Below are 26,695 nucleotides of genomic sequence, written 5' to 3' on the forward strand. Positions count from 1 at the left end.
CCCGCCCCCTACCCTCGTTTGCCAGTATGTGTAGCAGACTGCTCCAGTCCCACATCCCATTTGGCTCTTGTACATGTCGATGGGTATTGAAGCTTAGTTCCATCTAACCAGCTTAACTATCCAGTCATCGCGGATGTTGTTGGGTGTCTCTGTCTAGCCACCCCAGCCCCTGTCCTAGATTTCATGCCCTTCCCTGGGGGGTGGTAACCCAAGAGGGAGGAGCCCACTATTTCCCTCCCAGGCCTCTCTCACTCCCAGATTATGCACTCTTCAGGTGGTTCTGTGGTTTGATTTGGCAGATTCAGCCCCCAGTGCCAGCTTCTGCCAGCTGATGCTGTGGCTAAGCCCAAACAACCCTCACCTATTCTAATTTTGTTTGCACCAGTAGGAATAATCAGCCCCACCTGGCTTTTCCCTAATCTAGTCCACATGAGGTGCACAGGCGTTGTAGCCCTGCTTAGTCTGGTCTGCCCCCATCCCAGCTCATGCTCTCCAGTGGGAGTAATTGTTCAGCAAGGGAACCACCCCCTATTCCCCCTGCCGACTTTTCCCCTTCCCTCCCTGGTTCTCACATGTGCTGGTTGGGTGCTGCGGTCACATCCGGTACAGGCAACCTCACCCTGGCATTCCATATTGTGGACTGGTTTTTGTTGCAGCCGAACCTGGCTTGACCCACACTCTGTTCTAGTTCTTGGGTTTGCCAGTGAACTGATTCATGTGAACTGATTCAGCCTGGACTGCCCCCGACCCATGCCAAATGTATGCCAGTGGGACACTTTCCATGGCCTGTTCTGGGCTGTTTCCTATCATCCAAACTTTGCATATTTCTTTATCACCGATGTTTTGCAGTGTGTTCAGACTCTTGGACGGTAGGCAGTCTGTGATTTACGTACCTACTGATCAGCTGTGTCTTCGCTGGGGCTGCTTTTTGAGCCATCCTACACTTCATCTGAGCACATAATTTTCTGTTTGAGATACCTGGTTTATTTTAATTAATCAATTTTATGCTTTAAGTATGTATTCCAAATACAGAATAGGGAGTGTGTGTGTGAGAGAGAGAGAATGAACAAACGAGTTCCAGCTTACCGCCAGAGGCTTCATTTGGGCTGCCCACATGAGCGCGTGAGTCCAAGTGCTTGAGCCATTTTCCACTGCTTGCCTAGGCGCATCAGCAGCAAGTTGAACTGGAAGTAGACAGTGGGTCCTGATTTGACACCTGTATGAGAGGTCAGTGCCACAGGTGGGACTTAACCAGCTGTGCCATAATACTGGCCCTGAGACACTTTTTTTTTTTTTTAAGATTTATTTATTTTTGCTGGAGAGTCAGATATACAGAGAGGAAGAAAGATAGGAAAGATTTTCCCTCCGCTAATTCACTCCCAAAGTGGCTGCAACAACTGGAACTCAGCCAACCTAAATCCAGGAGCCAGGACCCTCATCTGGGGCTCCCATGCCGGGTTCCAAGGCTTTGGTTGTTCTCAGCTGCTTTCCCACAAGCAGGGAGCTGGAGGGGAAACGGGGCTACTGGGATTAGAATCGGCACCCAGATGGGATCCTGGCACTTGCAAGGCAAGGACTTTAGCCACTATGCTATTTTGCCAGGCCCGAGACACTGTTTGTTTGTTTGTTTGTTTGTTTTCAATCATATATGATTTACCTGTAAATTTTATTTTGGGCAGTAGCAGTGCACATTCCTTGGTATACTAACGATTTAGTTATTTATTTTTTCTAGTACTGTTGCTATACAATTAGCATAGAATAGTATAACAAATATACTATTTACAATGATACTATATATAATATAATAAAATAGTATAATTTATGAACTGTCTTTGAAAACTTTATAATAACTTTCAGTACTATCATTGGTGGGATTATAACCCCAGGAATAATTGCTCAACCTGTACTAAATTTGTTGTTTTTCTTATCAATTTCATTTAGCTAATCTTTGCTGCATCAAGACTCATTACTGAAGTTATTTACCAGAATAATGTTGTCCCATTAATATACTGGATATCAGAATGAACACTGTCGATAAAATTTGAGAGAATATCCTCTTGGGGCCAGCACTGTGGGGCAGCTGCTGAAGTTGTGGCTGTAGCACTGTCATCCCCCACTGGAGTACTGCTCGGATCCTGGCTGCTCTGCTTCTGAGCCAGCTTCCTGCTAACGCTCCTGGGAAGGAAACATCTGGGGGTTCAATTGCTTAGACCCTGCTACTGTGCTGGAGACCTGGCTACTTAGTTTGGTCTGTACCTGTCTGTTGTGGCCATTTGGGGAAGTGAACCAGCAAATGGAAGATCTCTGTGATTCTGTCTTACAAATAAGCCCTACTTTTCAAATAAACCTTAAAATATGATGTGCCGATATTTGGTGTCCTTATCACTGGCCATTTATGACTTGCGCTTGGCTCCCAGTGGCTGAGTCCAGACTTGTGGGAACTTTCCACCAATTGATTTAAAGTTGGGCTTTAAAAAAGATAATTTAGCTACAATGAAAAGTAGTAGGTTTAAACTTCTTGATTAATAGTGTAATAAAAACTTGGTATAACATTTGAATATGAGATAATTTGAGGAAAACCAAAACTGGTATCTCATAATTTATGCATATTCACGTTTTAATTTGGATAAAAAAGGAGTTAAAATTAGTATTTCTTTCGACTACTAACAGTGGTCTTCATTGTATTTAAGTAGTTTCTCTTTTTGTGTGTGTGTAGTTACAATCTAACATTTGATATTAAAGCCCTGGTTTGTAGAATGAAGCACTTTGTAGTTTTAAAAATGTTGTGACTGATTTAAACAATCTCAACAGGTGAGAACCTGTGAGCTGCTTTTTGTTTGTTGGTTTTGAACATCAGCATTTTCAAGTTTTGCCGTTCTTAGGGCCTCGAGCCGCAGCGACGCAGGTGCTTGTTTTCTCTTTGGTTAGTTGCACTTGTAAGTCTAGCAGGCTCTGCATTATTTGTTACTGTGATCTATGTCACTTCTAAACTTGTGTATTTTTTGTTGTCTGTTTTTTCTTGAGCAATGTGTTCCCCAGCATTGCTGGGGGCTGCTTTTTTTACCCCCCCCCATTTTTCTTTACATTTTTTTCCCTACAGACTGAGAGAGAGAGAGAGAGAGATCTCCTGCTGTCTGGTTCACTCTTCAGATTGCCACAGCAGGCGTGAGGCAAGGACTGAAGCCAGAAGTCTGAAATTCCATCTGGGATTCCCATGTGGGCCTCAGCACTGTCTTTGAGTACTTTTCCAGGTGTGTTTGCAGGAAGCTGGACTGAACCAGAGCTGATCTGCAGTCCCTGTACCACAATGTGGGACAGACAATTGGCCTACGAGTTAGGACACAGCATCCCTTATCAGAGTGCCTGGGGTCCAGTCCTGGCCCAAGCCAGCTCTGACCATTGTAAGCACTAGGAGAATGAGCCAGTGGTTGGGAGCTTTCTGTCTCTCAAAACAAAAACAACCCTAAAAGGCAATAAAGCAGGACTTAAGTATTTCTTGGTTAGAAGGAAATTGACTTAGAGGTTTTATGTCCTTAGCTAATGAGGCTTTAATAAGAGAGGTGGGACTGAAGTTCAGCCTCCCAATGCCTACATCAAAGAGATGAACTACAAATCCGAACAGAGTACCAAAGAATGCTAAATGTAGGTAAAAGAAACTCCACAAAGTAAGTCAGTGAATTAAATATCTATATGTCTAATTGTTCTAATAATTCAGATATAGGATTGCAAAGTGCTAAAATAACAAATATTGAAAATAAAAAAATGGCCAGGTAGTTGTAAGTTAAGCAAGGGTTTGTAATGTAGCATAAGTTAAGGTAGAGTTATAGGTTTGTGTATCAAAGAAGATAAAGTAGGGTATTATGTGATGACTTAAAGCTTGGTTATTTAATGCAACAGTTGAAATAGTTACAAGCAAGTAGACACAAAAAAATGGAAGCCATATATAAAAGCAAAGTTAGTTTAAAATGCAAAAGGAGAATTTTATGAAAATACAGTTAAGTAGGTTTGTTATATTTCTTTCACAGTTAGACTAAAATTTTTCCAGACGTGTTTGCATGAAGCTGGACTGAACCAACTCCTAAAATACACAGATAAGGATATAAGGAGATGGAAAAACACTGCCCACAAGTCTCATGAATAACTCTGCTTTAAAAGCCTATGACGGCCCAGCGTTGGGATAAAGTCTCCTCCTGCAGTGCCATGTGGATGCTATTGGAGTCCCAGCTGCTTCACTTCCAATCCAGTTCCTTGCTAATGGCCTGGAAAAAGCAGCAGAAGATGGCCCAGTGTTTGTGCCCCTACCACCGACGTGGGAGACCTGGATGAAGCTCCTGGCTTCAGCTTAGGCCAGTGCTGGCTGTGTTAGCCCTCTAGGAAGTAAACCAGCTAATAGAAGATCTCTTTGTCTCTCCCTCCTTGTAATTCTGACTCCCAAATAAATACATCTTATTTTTAAAAAAGGAAACTGTTTTTGATATGTTCCATGGATATTGCTTAATAGCAATACATTTGTACTAGCATTTGTTAAAATGAGCATTTTTGGCGGGAGTATGCAGTTATTTGACTTTGAGCGTGTGTGTTATAGCAAGTGCCTGTGCTATACAGATTGCCAGCAGTCTGGATACCACACAGTTCTGTCCCCCCAGAACCTGCCTTCTGCCTCTGATCCCAGGCAGTTAGCGATCTGGCCTCCAGTTTCTCTCCAGCTATGCCATATGAATGGGATCCTAATGGTGTGTAACCTTTTGGCACTGACCGCTTATCCTTGGCTGAATGTATTTGCAGGAACCACCAGTTCTTGTTTCTCGCAAAGTTGTGTTCCACTGTGTGCATGTCCCACAAACTGAGTTCTTCACTGTTTGTCATGATTATGAATAGACCTCTTATAAACTCTCCAGGTATCGAATTTGCGTGGATGTTAATTGGTCTGTAGTACACATTCAGTGATGATGTTGCTGACCCATATGGTCTAATACTTGAGTTTGGAAAATGATTTGGATTTGTTTTTATACAATGCAGTTGTATTTCCACTGTGATGATTAAATGAGAATTCCTGTTTTTCCATAACCCTTACCTATATTTAATATAGGCAACCTTTTAAATTTTAACAATTTAGTGTTTGATATATCATAGTGGTTAAGTTGCATATACATGACTAATTATGCTGAGCTGTGAGACATCTCAGTCTTTTTAATATTAATTGGATTTTTTATGCTAAGTTTTAAAAATTCTTTATATATTCTGCTTATAAATGTCATATTAAATGACACGTGGTTTTCAAAATATTCCTTCTAGTCTTAGCTTATCTTTTCATTCTTATTACATTGCATTTCTAAAGATGCAAGATTTTTATCATGATGAAATCCAATTTTTAAATTTTTCTAAAACAAATAATGTTCTGTTTTTGCTTATAGAAGGTTGCAATGGTTATTTTTCCTCTGATTTCTTCTAGAAGTTTCTTAGCTTTAGGTTTCACATTAAGTATAGTTTTTGAATGGTGTGAAGTGTTGATTGAAAATCTTTTTCTTTCACATACAGCTGTCCAGTCGTTCTAGCCCTCAGTCAAAAAATCTGTCCTTTCTAAACCTAATAGCTTTTGTTCTTTTTTAGACTGTCATTGTTTTACCATATGCACACATATTTCTGGACTCTATTTACTCATCTGTCTTTTTTGTTTATTTCTGAAAACTCATTTTATGTATTTGAAAGGCAGAGTTAAGACAGATGTGGGTCCAGCATGTTCTGGTTCATTCCACAGATAGCCACAAGAGCTAGGGCTGGCTAGGTTGAAGCTAGAAGCTTCTGCTGGTCTCCCACATGGGTACAGGGACTCAAGCCGTTGGGCTGCCTTCTGCTGTTTTCTGTTTCCAACCTTGTCTTCTGTGCGAACCGATGGGTGTTGCAATCCAGCCCGATCCTGCCCACTTCATACTCGGCCCTCACACAAACCAGTGGGGGCTGCAGTCTAGCACCAGGCCTGCCCCTGCCCTGGTTCCCATGCTTGCCAGTATGTACTTGTTCAGTCTGTCCCACATCCCATTTAGCTCTTGTACATGTCAGTGGGCATTGAAGCCTAATTCAACCCAACCAACCCTATTATCCAGCCCACACACATACTGGCGGGTGCCCTTCTGTCTAGCCACCCCTGCCTCTGTCCTGGTTTTCCTGCTCTCCATTGGGAGTGGTAACCCAAGAGGGAGGTGCCCACTATTTCCGTACTAGGCCACTCCAACTCCCAGATCATGCACTCTCCAGGTGGTTCTGGAGTTTAACTTAACAGATTTAGCCCCCAGTGCAGGCCTCTGCCAGCTGATGCTGTGGCAAAGCTCCACCAACCCTCACCCCCTCTAATTATTGCTTGCACGGGTTGGAACAGTCAGCTCAACCTAGCTTTTCCCTGATTTAGCGCACACGAGGCCCACAGGTGTAGTAGCCCTGCCTGGTCTGGTCTGCCCCATCCCAACTCAGGCTTTCCAGTGGGAGTGGTTGTCCAGCAGGGGAGCCCACATTCCCCCTGCTGACTTTGCCCCCGTCCCTCCCTGGTTCTCACATGTGCTGTTTGGGCACTGCTGCCACATCTGGTACGACTCACCTTACCTTGGCATTCCGTATTGTGCACTGATTTGTGTCACGACCGAACCAGGCCTGACCCACACTCTGTTCTGGTGCTCGGTTTCACCAGCAGGTGATATGAACTGGTTTAGCCTGGTCTGACTCCCACCTATGCCAAATGTATGCCAGTGGGTATCTTTCTGTGGCCTGATCTGGGTTCCTCCCTATCATGGTTCTTGTGCTCACCTGCAGGGACTCTGTCCCGACAGAGGAGTTTCCCAAGCTCCTCCATTGTAACCTCTCCCTATGCCAGATCTTGCGCATACTGGTGGGTCCATGGGCCAGCCCTCCTTGCTGGCCTTCAATCCATTCTGGTTCTTACTGTTGGATGTTTCAGCCCAACCAAAGCTTGTCCATACCCAGACACTGCTCACACATGGATCAGTAGGGGCAGAGACCTAGCCTAGTCCGTCCTTCATCTACCCAGGTTCTCCAGAGCACCAGATGGTGCTGGAGTCTAGCCTGGTCGGGTGCGCCCAGCCCCAGTCCACACTTGTGCCAAAGGAGATAGCAGCCATATCCAGATCAGAACACAACCCCCACTCTGCCCTGGCACTCCCCAGTGGGAACCCCAACCCAGCAAGGGTGTATTTTCACAGCTTCCCAACCAAGCCTATTCTCAGCCCTAGATTACGTGCATGCCAGTGGGTGCTCTGACCCAGTTGGCTTAGCCCCTCACCTGTCTCAGCCTTTGCCTTCGATGCTGTGACGTGTATCCCTGGTTCATGCAGACCAGTAGGTGTAAGTGCCCAGGTGACATGTGCTCCATCCTGATTTCTGTTCTTTTTTGTAAGTTGAAGTTGGCTTGGCCCTGCCCAGTCCACCCCATTCTAGTTGCACCTCGGTCCACCCCACATCCTATTTTAGGATGTGATTCCAGGTGCTGCTGCTTTGACCTGCCCAGACTGTTGTCGGTTCCTTTACCTGTAAGTGATGGTGGGTTCCATGGTCACACCTAGCTCAGCTCATCACCACCCCAGTTTGCAAGCTAACCTGTGGGACTTGTATTTCCACAGGGTTGGGCCCATACTTCTCCCGCAGAATCTACCCCCGAACCTGGTTCTCTTTCGTGCTGGTTAGTGGCTTGACCCTGCCATGTGTGACCAGTCCACTGTTCCAACACCCAGTCAGGTACTGGTACCTAGCCATGCCATACAAGCGCCCATCAATAGCTTTCGTGTGGACTGGTGTGTGGTAGTCAGTGATGCTCTATGCTAACAGCCCATCTCAAGATTCCTATTTGGGCTGGTGAAACAGTCTGACCAAAATAGATCTTATGGACTCTCCCTTCCAAACCACCAGGTCTCAGTCCCATGCTTGCCAGAAAGTTCCGGGACCCCGTTGCTGGGAATCACCCGGAATCCATCCCTCACCTACACTCACACTGGCCTTATTCATGGGTGTCCCTAGGCAGCAATCACATATCCTAAAAACCCGGAGCTTGCTGCTGGGTGGCCAGCAGGTAAAGCCTCGTGCCCAGTAGGCGCACTGGCCGCCCAAAGCCTAGGACTCAGTCAACTGCCTTTCTACAGTGACTTTTGCCTGAGTCCCCAGCATTGGATTCATTATGGCTGGGGCATCCCCCACAGCTGCCACACTGCAGGGAGCTGCTTTTGCCCCAACCCTATGGCTTGAACCCCTCCCAAGCTCCTTCTGCTGCAAGACATTAGCAGCAGGGCGGAGCCAGGCCCTTAATCCAGTTCTCAGGTTTCCCTCATGGTGTACTTACCCTGAGGGAAGAGACCTCTCTGCCCTGGAGAAAGCCTAGGAAAATCAAAACCCACTTGACTTTTAACAGGGATTATGTTGAATCCACAGGCCATCTTGTGGAGAACTGAGCAGTAATTATACTGAGTGTGTAAAAATATTGAGTCTTGGACTCATTTGATAAATTACATTTTCCCATTCATTTAGTTTTTTTTTTTTTTAAAGATTTATTCATTTTTATTATAAAGCCAGATATACAGAGAGGAGGAGAGGCAGAGAGGAAGATCTTCCGTCCGATGATTCACGCCCCAAGTGAGCTGCAACGGGCCGATGCTGCGCCGATCCGAAGCCGGGAACCTGGAACCTCTTCCAGGTCTCCCACGTGGGTGCAGTGTCCCAATGCTTTGGGCCGTCCTCCACTGCTTTCCCAGGCCATAAGCAGGGAGCTGGATGGGAAGTGGAGCTGCCGGGATTAGAACCGGCGCCCATATGGGATCCCGGGGCTTTCAAGGTGAGGACTTTAGCCACTAGGCCACACCGCCGGGCCCACCCATTCATTTAGTTTTAAAGTGTTACTCTCAGTGTTTTATATAATTTTATTTTTAATATTTTCAAGATTGATTTATTTTTATTGGAAAGTCAGATATACAGAGAGGAGAGACAGAAAGATCTTCCATCTGCTGACTCACACCCCGAGTAGCCTCACTGGCTGAAGTTGAGCCGATCTGAAGCCAGCAGCCAGGAGCTTCCTTCAGACTTTGGGCCATCCTCGACTGCTCTCGCAGGCCACAAGCAGGGAGCTGGATGGGAAGTGGAGCTGCCAGAATTAGAACCAGTGCCCATATGGGATCCTGGGGCGTGTTTAGGGCGAGGACTTTAGCCACTGGGCCACGCAGCCAGGCCCCATACAGAGAATCTTCTATTTGCTGGTCACCCTCAAGATGACCACAGCAGCCCAGGGCTTGGTTGGGCTAAATCCAGGTGCCTGGATCTTCTTTGGGATCTTATATATGGATCCAGTGTCTCAAGGACTTGGCCTTTCTCCGCTGCTTTCCTAGGCTGTAAGTAGAGAGATGGGTGGGGGGTGAAATCAACCAGGTCACTAAGTCTATATGGGGTGCCAGTGCCACAGCTGGCCACAGTGCTAGCCCAATCCTTTTATTCTGTTCATGTTATGTATTCCTACATTGTGAAAATAAACATGATTGCTTGCTGATTCCAACTGCCTGTTTGTCATTCTATTCCCATTCAGTTTTGGCCATTTGTATATTTCTAGGAATTCATTTCATGTAGGTTGTCTTAATTTGTAGGTGTACAGTTCTCTGATATTTTCTCACAACCCTTTTTGATGGAAAATTGGCAGGAGAGGCGGAACAGCCCTACGCTCCAAATTTAAGATGCCCTGAAGGTGGGAAGGTTTTGAGTGCCCTGTGCTCAGAACTCTGCATGTTTGGCTGCATCTCTGCTGTCTGACTCTGGGTTTTCAGAGCAGGGATGCTCAGCTGGTGGAGGAAGCTTGAAATCTGTGAGACCCCCCAAACCCAAAATTCTGCTGCTCCTGAGCATTTCAGCTAAGGGGAAGTCAGCCTTTAATGTGTTCTTTCACATCTGATTTTTGTCATTTTAATTTTTTTAAAAATTTTTATTTTTCATGATACTGTTTCATAAGCTCAAGGATTTCCTTTTCCACACTCTCCATTCGCTCTGTCCCCCACTGTCTCCCCCCATATTCTTAAAATAGTGTAGTCCTATAGTTTATAGATTTGTTACTGTTGATTTTATTTAAAACAAAAGACAAAAACAAGGGCCAGTGTTGTGGTACTACAGGTTAAGCTGCTACTTGCAATGTCAGCTTTCTACATCACAGCGCTTATTCCTGTCCCAGCGGCTCCAGTTCCCATCCAGCACCCTGCCCATGTGTGTGGAGGCAGCACATGATGGCCCAAGTGCTTGGGCCCCTGTCTCCACGTGGGATACAAGTTTGGAGAGTGAACCAGTGGATGAAGGTCTGAGCTCTTCCCTTCACTTTCTGCCTTACCTTTCCCCCTTACTTCCCCTCCTCTCTGTATATCTGACTGTCTAATAAAAATAAAATCTTTTTTAAAAAGTCTTTTTTGCCAGTTTGTAGTTAAATAGTCTATTGATCTCTGCCTTTTTATTGGAGTTTTATCTATTTACATTTATTGAAATTTCTGATAAGACAGGATTTGTGCTATTTTCTACTTGTTTTCTGAATTTTATCCTGTATTTTGCTCCAACTAAATACCTTCTTTTCTATTTAGTTGATTTTTCTTAGTGATAAACTTTAATTTCTTTTTTTAATATTTCATAGATATTTTGTGAGTCAGTTCTGATCTTAAATCTTCCAGGCAGATTTGTATTCTTCTGAGCTGTTAAATTTTTGGACACAGTCTTACTCATAAAATTTTTTTTGAATGTTTATTTATTTGAAAGAAACAGAGAGAGATCGTGTATCTGCTGGTTTGTTGCTTCCTGATGCTCCCTACAGTGAGGGGGAGCCAGGCCCAATAGAGCATCCCGTAAATTGATTGAGGTTTCCTGCAAGGGTGGCAGTGACCAAACCCAAGGATTTGAGCCCTCACCTGTTCTCTCTGTGATTTGCACCAGCAAGAAACTAAAGTTAGAAGCAGTGGTGGCTTATGAGATTCCTGGAGCAGCCAAGGGAAGTGACCCTCTCCCCCGTTAAGGTGCCCTTGCAGCCTCCCTGTCTGTTGGCTCTCCTGGTCATCATCTGCCATGGTTGTTAGCAGTGTGTCAATAGCTTGAAGATGTCGGAGATTATCCACATGACAGAGTCTATCCACATGACAGAGTCGTTAGAGTGTTATCAACAAACATGCACAAGTAGGAATGATAAAGGATGGGGGAGCAGGGGAAAGCACATGTAGGGAGCAGTGAGTTTCTTTATTTGAGTAGGTAGTCGATGCCTAAGAAAGAGCCTGGTCTTCCCTAAACAAGCATCTGTGCTTATTAAGGAAAAAGTGTACTGCCCATATTCTGTCTGAAGAACCCAGAGAGTTGAACCTTGAAGTATAACAGGCTGTCTCGGTAATGTCGCTCAGTGGCCCTAATTTTGTACCTACACCAAGTTAAAATCATTTGCCTTCCTGAAAATTCTCAGGTTTTCCTTTAAGTTTGTATGATGCCATTAAGTGGCCTAATACTTCTTTCTCTGGATCTGAATACCAGAGTGTTTAGTTTTTGAGATGTTCTCTTCAGGGTTCCCTTTGGCTGCATAATCAACCTTGTCCCCTTCCCAAGGGTTTTCTGTTCATTCTAGGTGCTGCTTGATCAACTCCAGCTCCTTCATCACTAGCCCACAACTTCACACTCTCCTTTTTTTTTTTTTAACAGTATCTTTAGCATACAGAAATCCTTGACATAATGCGCATTTTGAATGTGCGCTTTTATTACCTAATTTTTGTAATGGATTGTCGCAAGTCATCCAAAAATGACAAAAATATTTCCATATGATGACAGGTGTTCTGTTAAGCTTTTGGTACATGAGGGTGCTGTTCATGATAGTTGGGTTGTTTGGAATTGTGACAAGCTAATAATATCTTTTGAAAGTTTCTTTCCATACTTGTTGAGCTAATGTTTTCCCTCTGGCTCGTGGGGTAGGCTGCATAGTATTTTCAGACTTTTTAGAGACATGTGGGCAGTCACTTTTCATTTCAGCCAGATGCATGTGTCAACTCCATTTCCTGGAAAGGAGAGATTTCTTTTTTTTCTTTTTCTTTTTTTTTTTTTTTTGGTCAGTTATAATAAATTAGCCTCATGTGATTGTCTATGAAGCTCATCTTCTCTTTACCTGACTTAATAGTTACAGAAGCTTTTCAGAAATACACACATTGTTACCTTAAATGGGATTTTATTCTTCATTTTAGAAGAAGTACAGGTAGGTGAGTGAATTCTACAGACATTGGGTTTTCATTTGTCCTGGTTAAATCTCAAGCATTGGAGCTTCACTTACACTTTTCCTTTCATTTTCACATCCAGAATTTAAGAATTTGGGTTGTACGTGTGGGCATTTTATGTGGTAGCTTTTGCACTTTTCTGGTTCTGTTGATAATGGATTCTAAACTCTGTTTTACTGGAGACTTAACCAAATTTTTTGTCTCTTCAAGGTGTTGACTTTAAGGTGAAAACAATCTCAGTGGATGGAAATAAGGCTAAACTTGCAATATGGGTAAGAGTTCTTTTTAATGTACTTTTAATAAACATGTGAGGGATTAGAAATTGATTTGTGTAGTGTTCTAGAGATGACCAATTTGTATTAACTAATTTAGAAGATTTGATGTTGATCAAAGGGTAAAATAGTTACACTTAGTGGGATAATTAGATCGAGATTTCTTAAACTCAAGGATGTTCCAGAACAGAAAATTAAAAAAAAAAAAAAAGCTACCACAAGCACCCATCTCATCTGTCAGAATCATTGTTACTGGATGTGTTCCTTGGGACTTTGAAAAGCTCAGCTGGTCTGAGCTAATACTAAAGTTCATGCTAAGGGGAAGGATACAACTGATCAATATATTATGGATATTTATAAAATTTGAGTTTGTCAACTTTTATTGCTTTGCCTTTTTTTAACTGGCTTTTTCATTTCTTGTGATACACCCTTTCTGATCCACATTGCTCTGCTGATAGGCCCCCTTAGGGCCAGTTGTAAATAAGGGAGCCTTAACTGGCAAAACATTCAAGATGCTAGTATCCCTGTCTTTCTCCCTAATACACATTCTCTCTTCTGTCTAAAAATGATGGCTAATGTACAAATACATAATAGCACTTTATGTAATTTTTACGTATTCTTTAACAAGCTTTTGACTAATACATCTTAAAATCCATGCAGTGTTTTTCATAATACACTTTTTCCATGAGTTTTTGAGTACCCCTTGTGTACATGTATTTCAAAACATTTCTCACCAAAATAAACTTAATTCTGTTTTCTATGAACGTCTTGAAGTCCACCGCAGGGTTTCATAAGCATGGCAAATAATGGTAGACTTAGTGACCAGGGGTCAGATTGAGCCACTTCCATGTGGCGCGCCCGTGGTCAGTGCCGCCTGCACGGACTTAGCCCTGCTTGGCTTTCAGTGAGGGCACCCATCTCATTGGTACTGAGTGGCACTCTGCTTCTAAGCTGCATTTCATCCAAAGTAACAACCAAGTGTGCTCAGTGTTTGGAGGTCGGTGTTTTCTAAAATACAATATTTTAAATGACTATTTGTATATTTGCATCTCCCTGCAACTATGTAATTCTGAATGATATATTTAATGTATTTAACGGTATTTTTAGTATCATTCAGAAGAGCTATGTGTATCAGCAAACAGGCTGGAGAGTGATGGGCTTGTCCGAAGTCCAGGAATGCAGGCTCCCTGTGTGCTCAGTGGAGGCCTGCTTTTCCCTGTGTGTTTCCAGGCTGGTGTGTCTCCCTGCTCTGCTCTTGCTGGGGTTTTGTGAAAGGGCTGAGTTAGCCTAGGCCTGAGGCTGGCTGCAGTGACTGTTTATGTCAGCCAGGGCATTTTTGGATTTACATTCACTATCTAGTGCTGTGTGACAGGAACGTTGGCCAGGTAATACTGGAAGCACATCCTTGGTAGTTGTCAAGAAGGACTTCATTAAAGGAAAGAGGTTCTCTGTATGGCTGTAACAGGTGCAGAGTGTCTGAGCCTCCAAGACAGCAGAATTGTTTGGTCTGGCCCTGCCTAGGCAGATGCAGGTAAGGATTTAAAGTTCGCTGAACCTGTAGCAGGCTGAGTTTTAAGTTGATAATTTTGTGTTGGCTGGCAAATGATTTTACGAGTATTCAAATAACCCTTGGCAGAAGAAAAAAGTTGCTCATGCCTGATCCCTAAGGTTCTACTTAATTAGTTAATCACTTACACTGAAAGACAAAAACACAGAGATCTTGCAGACACTGGTTACCCACAGCAGCCCAGGCTAGGTCAGCCCAAAACCAGGAACATGTCTCCCACTTGGGTGGTGATCCCCTCTGCCTCCCAAGGTGTGCATTAGCATCCTGCAGTCAGCTCAACCCAGACCCGTCTATGTTTCTATATGGAGTGTGGACATCCCAAGTGGTGTCTTTACTGGAACAGAAAATTCATCTTTTTAAAAAGATTTATTTATTTTTATTGGAAAAGAAGATATACAGAGAGGAGATAGAAAGATCTTTCATCCGCTGGTTTACTCCCCAAGTGGCCACATGGCTGGAGCTGAGCTGATCAGTAGCCAGAAGCCTCTTCCAGGTTTCCCACAATGGAACAGGGTCCCAGGCCTTGGGCCGTCCTCCATTGCTTTCCCAGGCCATAGACAGGGAGCTGGCTGGGAAGTGGAGCAGCTGGGACACAAACCAGTGCCCATATGGGATCGTGGCACATGGAAGGCGAGGACTTTAGGACTGCCGTGCTGGGTCCAACTTTGCCCATTTTATTTGAACGTGTCATTTTCATTATAAAGTCTTTCTATAATAAAATATCAGCTCTTTATGCTCCAGGGTGGCATTGTGACATAGTGGGTTAAGCCACTACTTGCAGCAGCATCATGACATATGAATACTGGTTCAAGTCCTAACTGTTCCATTTTCAATTCAGCTCCTTGCTAATGTGCCTGGAAAAGCAGTAGAACATGGCCCAAGTACTTGGGTCCCTGCCACTCATGTGGGAGACCCAGAAGCAGTTCCAGGCTCCTGGCTTCAGCTCGGCCCCACCTTAGCCGTTGCAGTCATTTGAGAGTAAGCCAGTGGATGGGGCCCAGCCGCGTGGCCTAGTGGCTAAAGTCCTCGCCCTGAACACGCCGGGATCCCATATGGGTGCCGGTTCTAATCCCGGCAGCTCCACTTCCCATCCAGCTCCCTGCTTGTGGCCTGGGAAAGCAGTCGAGGACGGCCCAATGCATTGCACCCACATGGGAGACCCGGAAAGAAGTTCCTGGTACCCAGCTTTGGATCGGTGCTCACTTGGGGAGTGAGTCATTGGACGGAAGATCTTCCTCTCTGTCTCTCCTCTCTGTATATCTGACTTTGTAACAAAAAATAAATAAATGTAAAAAAAAATAAAGTAAAAGATAATTTAATTTTTTTCTTTTATTGGAATTGCAGTTTCCATTTTTTATCGTGTGTTTCTTCAGTGCAGCTTTCTGGGAATCAGTTTACTGAAGCTACAGATGTAGTTTCTTCATGAAAATAGAAGGACATGTTTCCTGTCCCCCAAGAGTCTTCACTAAAATATTTCTGTCTTGATCCTTGCCCAGACTGCTTATTAAGTGAATGAATAGTGGTCCAGTATGGCAGATCAGCTAGTTCTTAATTGCAAGAATTCTCCATTCCAAAACTATGTCCTTAAATAACAATAGGCTTTTCTTTTATTCCCTGTCTCTTATAGTAGGGTTAAAGGAATTAAAAAATGTGTATCTGGATATTAGGTGATGGGGGAGTGGGTTGTTTTGTGTGTTTTTCAGCCTCTAGGTGGTAGCTGGGGCTGTTTTACATAGTGGTTTGTCCTCTGTGGTTCCAGGACCCCCTGCAGGTACCAAACCTACAGATACTCAAGTCTCTCACATAAAATGGTACCATGTTTCTACACTGAACCCACGCACACCCCATGGTGTGGTGTAATCACCCCTAGATTACTTGTAACGCCGAATGCAATGTAGGTAGTGTAAAAGAGTTGTTGTGCTGTGTTGCTTAAGGATTAACCACAAGAAAAGTTGAGCCGCGGTGTTCAGTACGACGAGTGTTTTCCGTCTGTGCATACAAATCCGTCCCAGGGGTCGCGCCGACTGTAAACTTGTATTTTGCATTTATGACTCTAGTTTTCTAAAAGAGGTTCTGATTCAAGGCTGTGGGATTTTCTAATTTTTTTTAAAGATTTATTTTATTTTTATTGGAAACTCAGATATACAGAGAGGAAGATCCCCCATCCGTTGATTCATTCCACAAGTGGCCACAATGGCCGGAGCTGTGCCCATCCGAAGCCAGGAGTCAGGAGCCTTTTTCAGGTCTCCCACATGGGTGCAGAATCTCAAAACTTTGGACTGTTCTTGACTGCTTTCCCAGGCCACAAGCAGGTATTACAACCAGCGCCCATATGGGATCCCAGTGTGTTCAAGGCGAGGACCCCAGCCGCTAGGCTACTGTGCTGGACCCTCTAATTTCTTGATAACTGCGTGTTTGCAGTTGCTTTCCTGGACTGTTTGGGAGCAAACAGGTACCCTGGTGATTAAGATGTCCACCTGCGTGTCAGTTCCGTTCCTGGCTTTAGCTCTAACTTCAGCTTCCTAGTGGTGCAGTTACTGGGAAGCAGCAGCTGGGTCCTTACTTCCCACATGGGAGATCTAGATTAAACCCAGAGCTGCCAGCTTGACCCTTGCTGCCCTTGGTTAGTTCTGGTCAGACCAGCAAGGTCCTGGTCTAGTCTACTGTGTGTCACTGTGCAGTCATTTCTTTTTGACTCTTTGCCTGTCAAATAAAATAAATAATCAAATATCATTTTGACTTGCTGTTGATTATCTTTTCTCATCAAACTTGAAACTTGATATTTCAGTCTTAGGGATCAAAATATATTACTAGACATCTGTATGGTGTTTTATTGATGACTATGAAGTTATAATATTGACATGTTATTAGTTTTAACCTGCTTTAGATAGCAAGTTTATTTGTTTTTGTTTTTGTTTTTTTAAGATTTATTCATTTTTATTATAAAGTCAGATATACAGAGAGGAGGAGAGACAGAGAGGAAGATCTTCCGTCCGATGATTCACTCCCCAAGTGACTGCAGCGGCCAGTGCTGCGCCGATCCAAAGCTGGGTACCAGGAACTTCTTTCCAGGTCTCCACGCAGGTGCAGGGTTCCAAAGCTTTGGGCCGTCCTCAACTGCTCTCCCAGGCCACAAGCAGGGAGCTGGATGGGAAGTGGAGCTGCCAGGATTAGAACCGGCGAGGACTTTAGCCACTGGGCCACTGCGCTGCGCCCAAGTTTATTTGTTTTATATACCTTATAATTTGTTACTGGTCCTTATGTAGTTGAGCAAAGACACAAATGAAAGAACTTTAATATCAGAGGCAGAGTTTGTAAGAAACCCAGAAACAGAATATTTGCAAAGAGAATTCATCTTTTTATCTTATAAATTAGTCTGTTTTGGAAGACTTGATTCTAAAGTGTGTTACATTGTCATTTAAGTGTGGGACTTGGGGTGTAGTGTCCTGCTGCTCAGGCTGTGGCAGTGAGAGGGGGGCTTCTGAGGGTTTTTCAACTGTGATCCACATTAGAGTCACCAGGAAGGCTTTTTAAATTTTGTTTTTCCTCTAGCTCAGTTCCTTCAGAATCTTTGAAAGTTTTATCTTGTTGCTGTTGCAGGAATTTTTATTTCAGTTTTTGTGCCAGGTTTTTGCCCCTGCCTGGGTAAGAATTCAAAGTGGAGGCATAAGTAATGTGCATTAGAGATCAGGGAGTGGTTACTCATTCAGGGGTGAGTACTGGCAGACTCAGAAGGAAAGATGCTTACTTGCCTTGAGCAGGCCAAGAGCTGTCTGCTAGGAAGCTGTGCCGAAGATCCAGCCATCCCCTTTATAGGGTGTATGGTGGTACCCTTAAATATACAGGCAAAAGGCAAGTGAAGTAACCTTTGCGCAGGGTGCACTGGGTGAGGTCTTCCGGGAGTTTGGTGGCATCCGCAGTTACAGCTCTAAGTGTGCTCATCGGGGATGCCCTCCTTCTTGGTGGTGTAGGAGACTCAGGTGCATCATGGGAAAGTGGGCAGATTGGATTGGCACAAAAGTTATGGTGCAAGGGTAAAAACAGAAATTGTGGGAAAATCTTCAGTTAACTTTTCCGTAACATCCTGCCAGAGTTAGAAACTGTGGCATTAATTATTTGGTTTCATGTTTGATAAACACCTGAAATCCAGAATGACACATAACTTAGTTGTATTTTTCTTTTCTTTTTAAAAAAAATTTTACTTTACTTATTTATTTATAATCTTACTTAGTTACTTAGGGTACAAAAGGTCAAGGGCTACAGTAAAGTGGGTAATACCATAGTTTTCGCACTAATATCATTTTTCTGTATCTGGGGTCAGGGGAGAAATAAAGGGAAAAGCCCCACCCAGCCTCCCTCCCATCCCAGGTCTCAGATGCGAGGTGCACTCTGAGGGTCCTGCTCAAGCAGTTTTGACAGTTCAACAGTTCTGAATTGCTGCCGATCTCACCGTTGCATTCGCGGTGAAATCTGTTCAGAATCCACTGGCTGACAAAGTCTCTTCATGCTTGGGGTTCTGAGATCAACAGTTCAGTTGAAGGGATCTCCAAAGAAACCTCATCTGAGGTGATCCCAGAACTGATTCCCATGTGTGCTTGCCAGCACAGGGTCTGGCACAGTTCGTCGCCCCAGTCAACTTATGCACATGTTGGTCATTTCAGTTGCTGGGTCAGTTCTATTTCCAGACCTGTCTTCCACACGAACCGATGGGTGTTGTAGTTCAGCCAGATCCTGTCCACTTCACACTCAGCCTTCACGCAAACCAGTGGGAGCTGCAGCTTAGTTGGGGCACCTCCCCATAACCCTCACCAGGCCTGCCCCCTACCCTGGTTCCCATGCTTGCCAGTATGTACTGCAGACTTGTTCAGTCTGTCCCACATCCCATCTAGCTCTTGTACATGTCAGTGGGCATTGAGGCCTAGTTCAACCCAACCAGCCCTACTATCCAGTCCACACACACATACTGGCGGGTGGCCCCCTGTTCAGCCACCCCTGTCCCTGCCCTGGTTCTCGTACTCTCTAGTGGGAGTGGTAACCCAAGAGGGAGGTGCCCACTGTCTCCCTACTAGGTCACTCCAACTCCCAGATTATGCACTCTCCAGATGGTTCTGGAGTTTAATTTGACAGACCAAGCTCCCAGTGCCAGCCTCTGCCAGCTGATGCTGCGGCAAAGTCCCACCAACCCTCACCTACTCTAACTTTTGCTTGTACCGGTCAGAACAGTCAGTCCAACCTGGCCCTTCGCTGATCTAGCTCACCTGAGGCCTACAGGTGTTGTAGCCCTGCCTGGTCTGGTCTGGTCTGCCTCCATCCCAACTCAGGCTTTCCAGTGGAAGTGGTTGTCCAGCAGGGGAGTTGTATTTTTCTAAAGGTGAATCTGTATTTATTAATTTTATTTTAAGTAACACTATTAAAAATATATATCTTTAAATCACAGATTATTAATAAGCTTGAGCATTGATATGGTTTGTTTAAAATCATGTTCCATTTCTTACTCAGAAACTCGTGTTCAGGATCTTGTTTGTAATACTTTTGTTGTTATTTATACCTTTATTAATAATAATTGATTGTTACTTTTAGGATACTGCTGGTCAAGAGAGATTTAGAACGTTAACTCCCAGCTATTATAGAGGTGCACAAGGTGTTATTTTAGGTAAGCTTTTTACTTTAATGTACTGTCTTAAAATATTGTTTCTTGGAATTTCTGATTTTTCTTAGTATGTGAAGATCAGTAAGTTTTTGTTTTATGCTTCTTCAAGGCTACTTTTATGTAACATGGAGTTACATTAACCTCCCTTGATTTTAATATATTTTAGAACATTAAAAACTGTCTCATTCTATTGCCTAGCAATTGAAATATAAAGACAAGATTTATGTATTTGGTATAAAAGCACACGTTGCTGAAAACATTACTGAAGAGTAATCCACACGTGCTGGTCTGTTTGGGAGCATTACCAAAAATTGTTGTTCACCACTGAGTGCATATCTGCTCCAGTATATAAGGGAAAAGAGAATTTGTTGCTTAGTAGAATCTGTTTTATCAGTGTTGATCTTAGTCAAGCTGAATTGGAAAACCAAAATGTGAATTGAGTGTAACTTGTTGAAAAATGCTTATTCTTACTATTCCTATGAAGCTATTTAAAATTAATACTGATCAATCATAGAGAGAGTTCTTTTTGATATTGGTACTTTTGGCTCAGCGTTTCTAAATTTGGAAAAGCTTTAATTAGTAACTTCTTCATTATAATGCAAGAGAAAAGTACAGTAGAGGGAAACAGGAAGGATCCTGCCGACCAGCTGTGCTGTAACCTGTTCAGATTTTCAAATTCTAATCCTTGTAAGAAATAAGTCAACAGGGTCATAAATAGTTAAGTGAAATGTAATAATTGTTTAATTTTGCGTTAAATCCAGACACTTTGGGTTTTGGATAGGCTGCTTTACTTTAATTGGTTTTCAGATGCTACACAGATTATAATTTCATTACTATAAGAGTGTGTGTTAGAGGGGCATGTTCCTGTGTGGTCTTTCTAAAAACATTTGTTTGGTTCCATCTGGTTCAGCAGTTATGCATGATTAAGCATTGAAATTCTAACCAAAACCAAACTTGGTTATATAGTAATGTTAAATTCTACTTACATCACAGAAATATAATGACATGCCTTCTCATTTTTCAAGCTTATTCAATAAGTGACTTCTTTTATTTCAGTTTATGATGTCACACGAAGGGACACCTTTGTTAAACTGGATAATTGGCTAAATGAATTGGAAACATACTGTACAAGAAATGACATAGTAAACATGCTAGTTGGAAATAAAATTGACAAGGTAAGCAGGAAGATACAGCATCTGGGTTCTGTATTTTTGTTGTGGAGAATTTGAGGCAAAAGACGACAGCAGCCTCGTTTCTTGTCTCATATGAAATAATTTTCATGTGGACAATTTTAGTGTGCAAAACAAGATTTATGTCAGAAAAGAAAAAGAGGGCCCCTGCCTTAGTGAAGGAGAAGAAGACCTGAGAAAATGGTGGACGAGGTGTCCTTTATACACCATCTCAGGCACGGGGAGAAAGATCAGAGAAAAAAGGGGGCTCATTCACAATGAGCAGCAATGTCTAGCACCTTGTTCAGAACAACAGGGACATCAGAAAGGTGTGATGGTGGCTTCCTCCTCCGGTTCTGATAAGCTAAAATCTCAGACACCATCTCAGAGGTGGGGTTAGTCTGGGCTATGTCTCCATGCATTTGACATGACGGCAGCTCCAGGAGATGGGAATTGATATGTTGATTCTGTCAGAAATGGGGAGAAACACGGTTTTGTATTTTGAAAGGTACTTCAGCAGGGATCATAGACCCTAGGAGCCTTTCAGACTATGCGCTGTCTGGTGATTTTTCTTAATCATTGCATTTCTCTTTTAGGAAAATCGTGAAGTTGACAGAAATGAAGGTCTGAAGTTTGCACGAAAGCATTCCATGTTATTTATAGGTAGGTGTATAAATAAGTATCTTTCCTTTTGATGAGGTTTTTTTTTTTTTTAAGTTTTATTTGTGATGGAAAGGCACAGTTACGGAAAGAGAAGGGGAGACATAGAAGTGGCTTCAAATGGCAGGGCCCAAGAACGTGGGCCATCTGCTGCTGCTTTCCCAGGCCATTAGCAGGGACCAGAATTGGAACAGCCTGGATTCGTACTGGCACTGTTAGGGGATGCCAGCACCACAGGCAGAAGTTTAGCCCACAACACGATGCAGTCAGCACCATGGGAGATTTTGAAATGGAGTGGTGACTAAATTTTTTTCTTTATATTTATTCATCTCACAGTTATCTCCTGTTAAAAATGTAAATGCAGAATGAGGTTTTGTATCTTTATTTCTGTGAAAATAAAATAGGATTATGTTATGTAAAGTCATGTAATACTTGTCATGCTGGGCTGGTGAATCAGCCCCACCAGGGAGTTAATTGAAATGCCTGGTTTTATCTCAGGCTCCACCCTAAGTTGGTGAATTGAACTCTGCATTTTAGCAAGATGTGGTACAGATGCACATTACCCTTTGAGATAAATGGTAGATCAGGGGTTGGCCAAAGACAGCAGGAACTAAATATGGTCCTACCTTTGTGTTGAAACACAGCCATGCTCAGGTCTGCATACTGGTTTGGGTTGCTACATGATCAAGTTCAGTCGTTACAACAGAAACCGTGTGGTCCACAAAGCAGAAAATATTTACTGTCTGATCCTTTACAGCAAAAGTTTAGCATAGCTCTGTGTTAGTCACCTGGGGAGCTTTGGTAAGGCCTTGTGCCTTGTCACAGGTGTAAGAGGTAACCTAGACGTTACTGGTTTGGCTGTTTCATGGTATTGAAGCTATTACGAACCTACAGATACACCTGGCAACAAGTTGTATAGATCAAAGTGCTGTAAGCACCATGAGGAATCTTCAGAAAGGGAACCAAGTGCTGCGTTTACTGCCTATTTCTGTGTGTCCCCGTTTCCATGTGTTAGTCTGTTCAGTATTTATTGATCACTGAGGGAAGAAAAATGAACAAAATAGGCACACTCCATGCCCCCAAGGAGCTTACATTCTAGTAGACGGCCAAAGAAATAATGCAGTGAAGAAAATGGATCACTGGAAAGGGAGACAGAATGAGGAATTTGGGACTGCTGAGGGAGTGATTTTGGGGAGAAGCCTGAGAGATGTGTAACATTGCCCAAGGTGGGTGCCACTGAGAGCTGGGGAGTAGGAAGGACGCTATGGACTGGAGGAGACTGGTGATGCTGGGAGGTACTGAGCCTCACAGGATCTGGTAAAGAAATGGATTTTATGTTGTGGAAAGCATGGGAGTGGCAATGTGATATGATAGAGAAGATTTGTTTTTGTAAAACGTGGACTGTCGGACTTGGGAGCAAGAAGCTAGTTCTCTTGCTGTGTTTCATGAGAATGGTGCTGCTGGCTTAAACTGCAGAATAGTAGTGGTTGGGCATTCTAGGAGAAACTTTGAAAGTAAAGTTGACAGGCTATATGCTAGATTGGGTGTGGACCTTTAGAAAAGAGGCAGTCAGACAGCTACATAGATTGACCCGCCCTTATTTGGGGTGTGGAAGATTGAGATGAGAGCAGGTTGGGGTAGGGCAGTGGGAAATCAAGATCTTGGCTTAGATGTAAGGAGGCAGTCTTCAGAGAATCAGCAGATGTACCAATCATTGGCGTGATTGGAGTGAGCACTTCTGGAAAGAGTGTGGACAGCAAAGGGCTGAATATCGAATCCTGGGTTGTCCAGTAATTAGCAGTCAGCGAAAAGGGGCAGTGCCACGACGAGGCCGTCAGTGATGTGCCATTGTGGCAGAAGGGTTACCAGGAGGGTGTAATATCAGTGGATGAAAGTGAACAAAAGGAAGTGATAAGAAACTCAGCGGTTGCGAGAAGGCTGTGTGGGCTAAGCTGGGTTTTTAGTAAGATGGCAAGTGAGACGTTTAGGCTGATTGATGTGACTCAGCGGAGAGGCTATGATCCCTCAGTGCAGGGGAAGACGGGCAGTTCCAGGAACAGCAGGGGCAATTCAGGCCTGGTGCCAGGAGCAAAGCATGTAGATCACTTGCTCAGATAGTTCTGACTAGGCTGCCTGTCTTTCTCAGCACAAAGCTGGCTTACGTGCTGAGGGAGAAGAGTTTTGAGAAGAAAGAATAGGCAGCACAGATTATGGAAAAGGTCGTCACTGGGGAGTGGCAGGGTTTCAGGAGCATAGACCGAAATGTCTGTCATGTTATCCAGCTGTCTGTAGCTTCTTGGTGAAGCAGGACTAACCCGCTGCTAAGAATCAATGAACTGCTGTGCTAAGGAGAAAACCTGGATATTTTTTAGTAAGGCTCTGTAAGTTCCATTTCTGTCAGAAAATCTTGGGCTTACATAAACTTTGTATTTTTCTGGATGCAGTTTAGCCCAGTTTTGAGAGTTGGGGAAAACTCAGTAATGTAATGTTATGTTTGTAGAGAGAGGTTGTGAGTGTGTAGTTCTTCATATATTGCGGGGTGATATTTACGTCTCCATATGTCTCAGAAAAACGTGGGACTAGGCCAGAAGAGAATACACGGTAACTCTTTCCCTTGAATTTCAGAGGCAAGTGCAAAAACCTGTGATGGTGTCCAGTGTGCCTTTGAGGAGCTTGTGGAAAAGATCATTCAGACGCCTGGACTGTGGGAGAGCGAGGCCCAGAACAAAGGAGTCAAACTGTCTCACAGGGACGAAGGCCAGGGAGCCGGCGCCTGCAGTGGCTACTGCTCTGTGCTGTAAACTTCAGGAAGCCCCATCTCTGCCCGTCCATCAGATAGCAGCACCTTCTGTGTGTATACTCTGTAACTGCTATGTGGGGGCCTTGCGGTTTGCACATAATTGTTTTGTATCATGGCAGTAAATAATTGCAAGAAATCCCACTCATCGGCTTTCCCAGGTAGAATGTTACGGTAAGCATGCACAGTTTGCAGTCTGCAGTTTTTTATGTAACATAAAATAGGTGTACCTTTATGAGTGCATTTGATTTTATGACTTACATTTATCATGTCATTTTTTAAAAAAAATCCATCTATCTAGCATATGTTGAAACAAGGTCTGCTTCTGGTCTCCTTCTTTGTGCTCTAGTACTCCTTTCAATGACTGGATCCTTTGGGATGTGAGCTCTGGAGCCCGGGTGATCCACAGGTGTCCTTCAGGAATGACAGGGCACACGACTTGACAGCTTTTCTAGGGTGTCAAGATCCTCTTCTGGTACTAAACAACACTACACCACAGACTGTAGCACAGGCCGGTTATGATTGAGTCTCTGTTTGTCTTGATGATGCTTCTGAAAGAGTATTTATATGTTGAAGAAGTTACTTTTTAATTTTCTTCAGTGATTAGCTCAGTTGCTTGCCTGGAGTTTTAATCTTCTGATCTGTCTGACTCAAGGGCCTCGGCACAGCATTTGGAGTTCACGTATTTGCAGAACCACAACAAGGTTTCAGAAAGACTTAGTATGCTTATTGTAACTCCAGTCACAGTTACCACTTTTAGAACCATTCGTTTTTTCTCATTGTGAGTGTTGGTAGCATTTGTCCAGGTTCCTCTGTTTTGGTTCATGTAATGTTAATAAGTATCCATATTTTATAGTTTCTATAAATGGCAGTTGATGTTCAAAACCTGTTTCCTTGTTTTGAGGGTTAGGGACAAAAAAACTAAATGACAATTTGAGAAAGACATTTTACTTCCAGATTCTGATGCGTGTGGGAAAATTAATACTGTTGCAATGAAAACTGTCAGAATTTATTGCAACAAGTAATCAGTAGTTTATCAAAACACAACTTGTACAGACTAACAACTTTTTCCACAGTATTCAGTTTTGTAACTTCTTGCTATTGTACACTGTATAGTTTTTCACTCATATGTTATTTAATTTACATTAATCTTTGCTATTTGAAGCCCCTAAATAAGTAATTTGTCACTATGATACCCCTCAGTAAGAGTCCAGTATTACTTTCTGGACAGTTTGTTCTCTATATACAATTGCAAATGATAAATGTTTTGTGAGTGATTTCTGCAATGTGTGTGTAAGTCAATTTACTTCAAGTTGGATTCTTTCGGAAGTTCACGTCCCCACATAAGAAACCTCACGTTCTACTCTGTTTGCACTTGTTAGTCAACAATACGTGTGGTTAAAGATTTATATGTTCTGTATGTTTTTGCTAAATAAAAAAAATTTACTTCTCTATATAATGCTAAAGAAAGGTAGGAAACACATGTACTTAGAATTTGTTCATGTTCCATTAAAACTCTAACTTTGTGTATTTATATAGGAGTCTGTGTTGACAAGACTTTTCTGTTCATTGGTGTGAGCTGTATAATACTATCTGTCCACTGGAGTTTTGCCCTGATTTGTGCAGAATGTGAACACCTCTGGGTCACTTGAATATAATTAATAATAGCAAATTAATTTTGTTCGGTAGGTTTATACTGTAACCTTTTATAGTTTTTGAATAAATACAGCCTGCTTTCCCTAGACACGTTTGTGCAGGGAGTATACATTTCCCTACTACTTTCCTTAGCAGCTGGCGACCATTTGAATGCACTGTTACTGAGACTCTTTTACTTTATGGAGCTTTAATTTTACCATTTTGTTTTCAGTTTAGTATAAAGAAAGTTAGTAGAAATATTGGGAGATAGTTGCAGTTGCTAAAATCAAGCACTTCATCAAGTTCAAAGTCATTTAAAGAAATCTTAGAAAGAGATCTTAGAAAGACCTTTTGCAGTGGTACTAATTACAACAAGGACAACATAGTATTTTGAGTTCTAGGACTTCTGACACAGACCTAAAAGATAAGTATTCTGTTTCTTGATAATAGCCAGCTTCCATTGAATGCCTGTGGGTGTTCAGTGACATTTTTCCTGAGTTGGGTGCTGTGGCGATGCTCGCTGAAGGGGCAGAGCTCAGGCACGGGTGTGGTAGGCAGATCACCAGAGGCCACATCACTCAGCCAGTGCCTGACTGGGTCCCAGCTGGGCTGTTTCACTCCAGAGGGAGCCCAGATTCCAAGCATTGCTGCTTGCCTCTGGATTCTTGTTTTGATACAGTCAAGGAAG

At 43.1% G+C, this 26,695-nt stretch overlaps 1 protein-coding gene across 2 annotated transcripts in view; it reads left to right on the forward strand.

Moving 5' to 3' along the window:
* The window catches only part of RAB18 (RAB18, member RAS oncogene family), a 38,292-nt gene extending 12,176 nt beyond the window's left edge, over window positions 1–26,116 (forward strand). Inside the window, exons 3-7 of one of the 2 annotated variants that reach the window (XM_058669643.1) lie at window positions 12,468–12,529; window positions 19,677–19,749; window positions 20,803–20,921; window positions 21,512–21,578; window positions 24,201–26,116. In XM_058669643.1, coding sequence (XP_058525626.1) covers window positions 12,468–12,529; window positions 19,677–19,749; window positions 20,803–20,921; window positions 21,512–21,578; window positions 24,201–24,376 — 497 coding nt within the window. In that variant the 3' untranslated portion in view covers window positions 24,377–26,116. The remainder of the gene's footprint in view (window positions 1–12,467; window positions 12,530–19,676; window positions 19,750–20,802; window positions 20,922–21,511; window positions 21,579–24,200) is intronic. The other variant, XM_058669644.1, reaches the window with a different exon arrangement.
* The last annotated feature ends 579 nt before the right edge of the window (window positions 26,117–26,695 follow it).

The sequence above is a fragment of the Ochotona princeps genome, chromosome 10 (assembly GCF_030435755.1).
Source record: "Ochotona princeps isolate mOchPri1 chromosome 10, mOchPri1.hap1, whole genome shotgun sequence".
NCBI classification, from domain to species: domain Eukaryota; kingdom Metazoa; phylum Chordata; class Mammalia; order Lagomorpha; family Ochotonidae; genus Ochotona; species Ochotona princeps.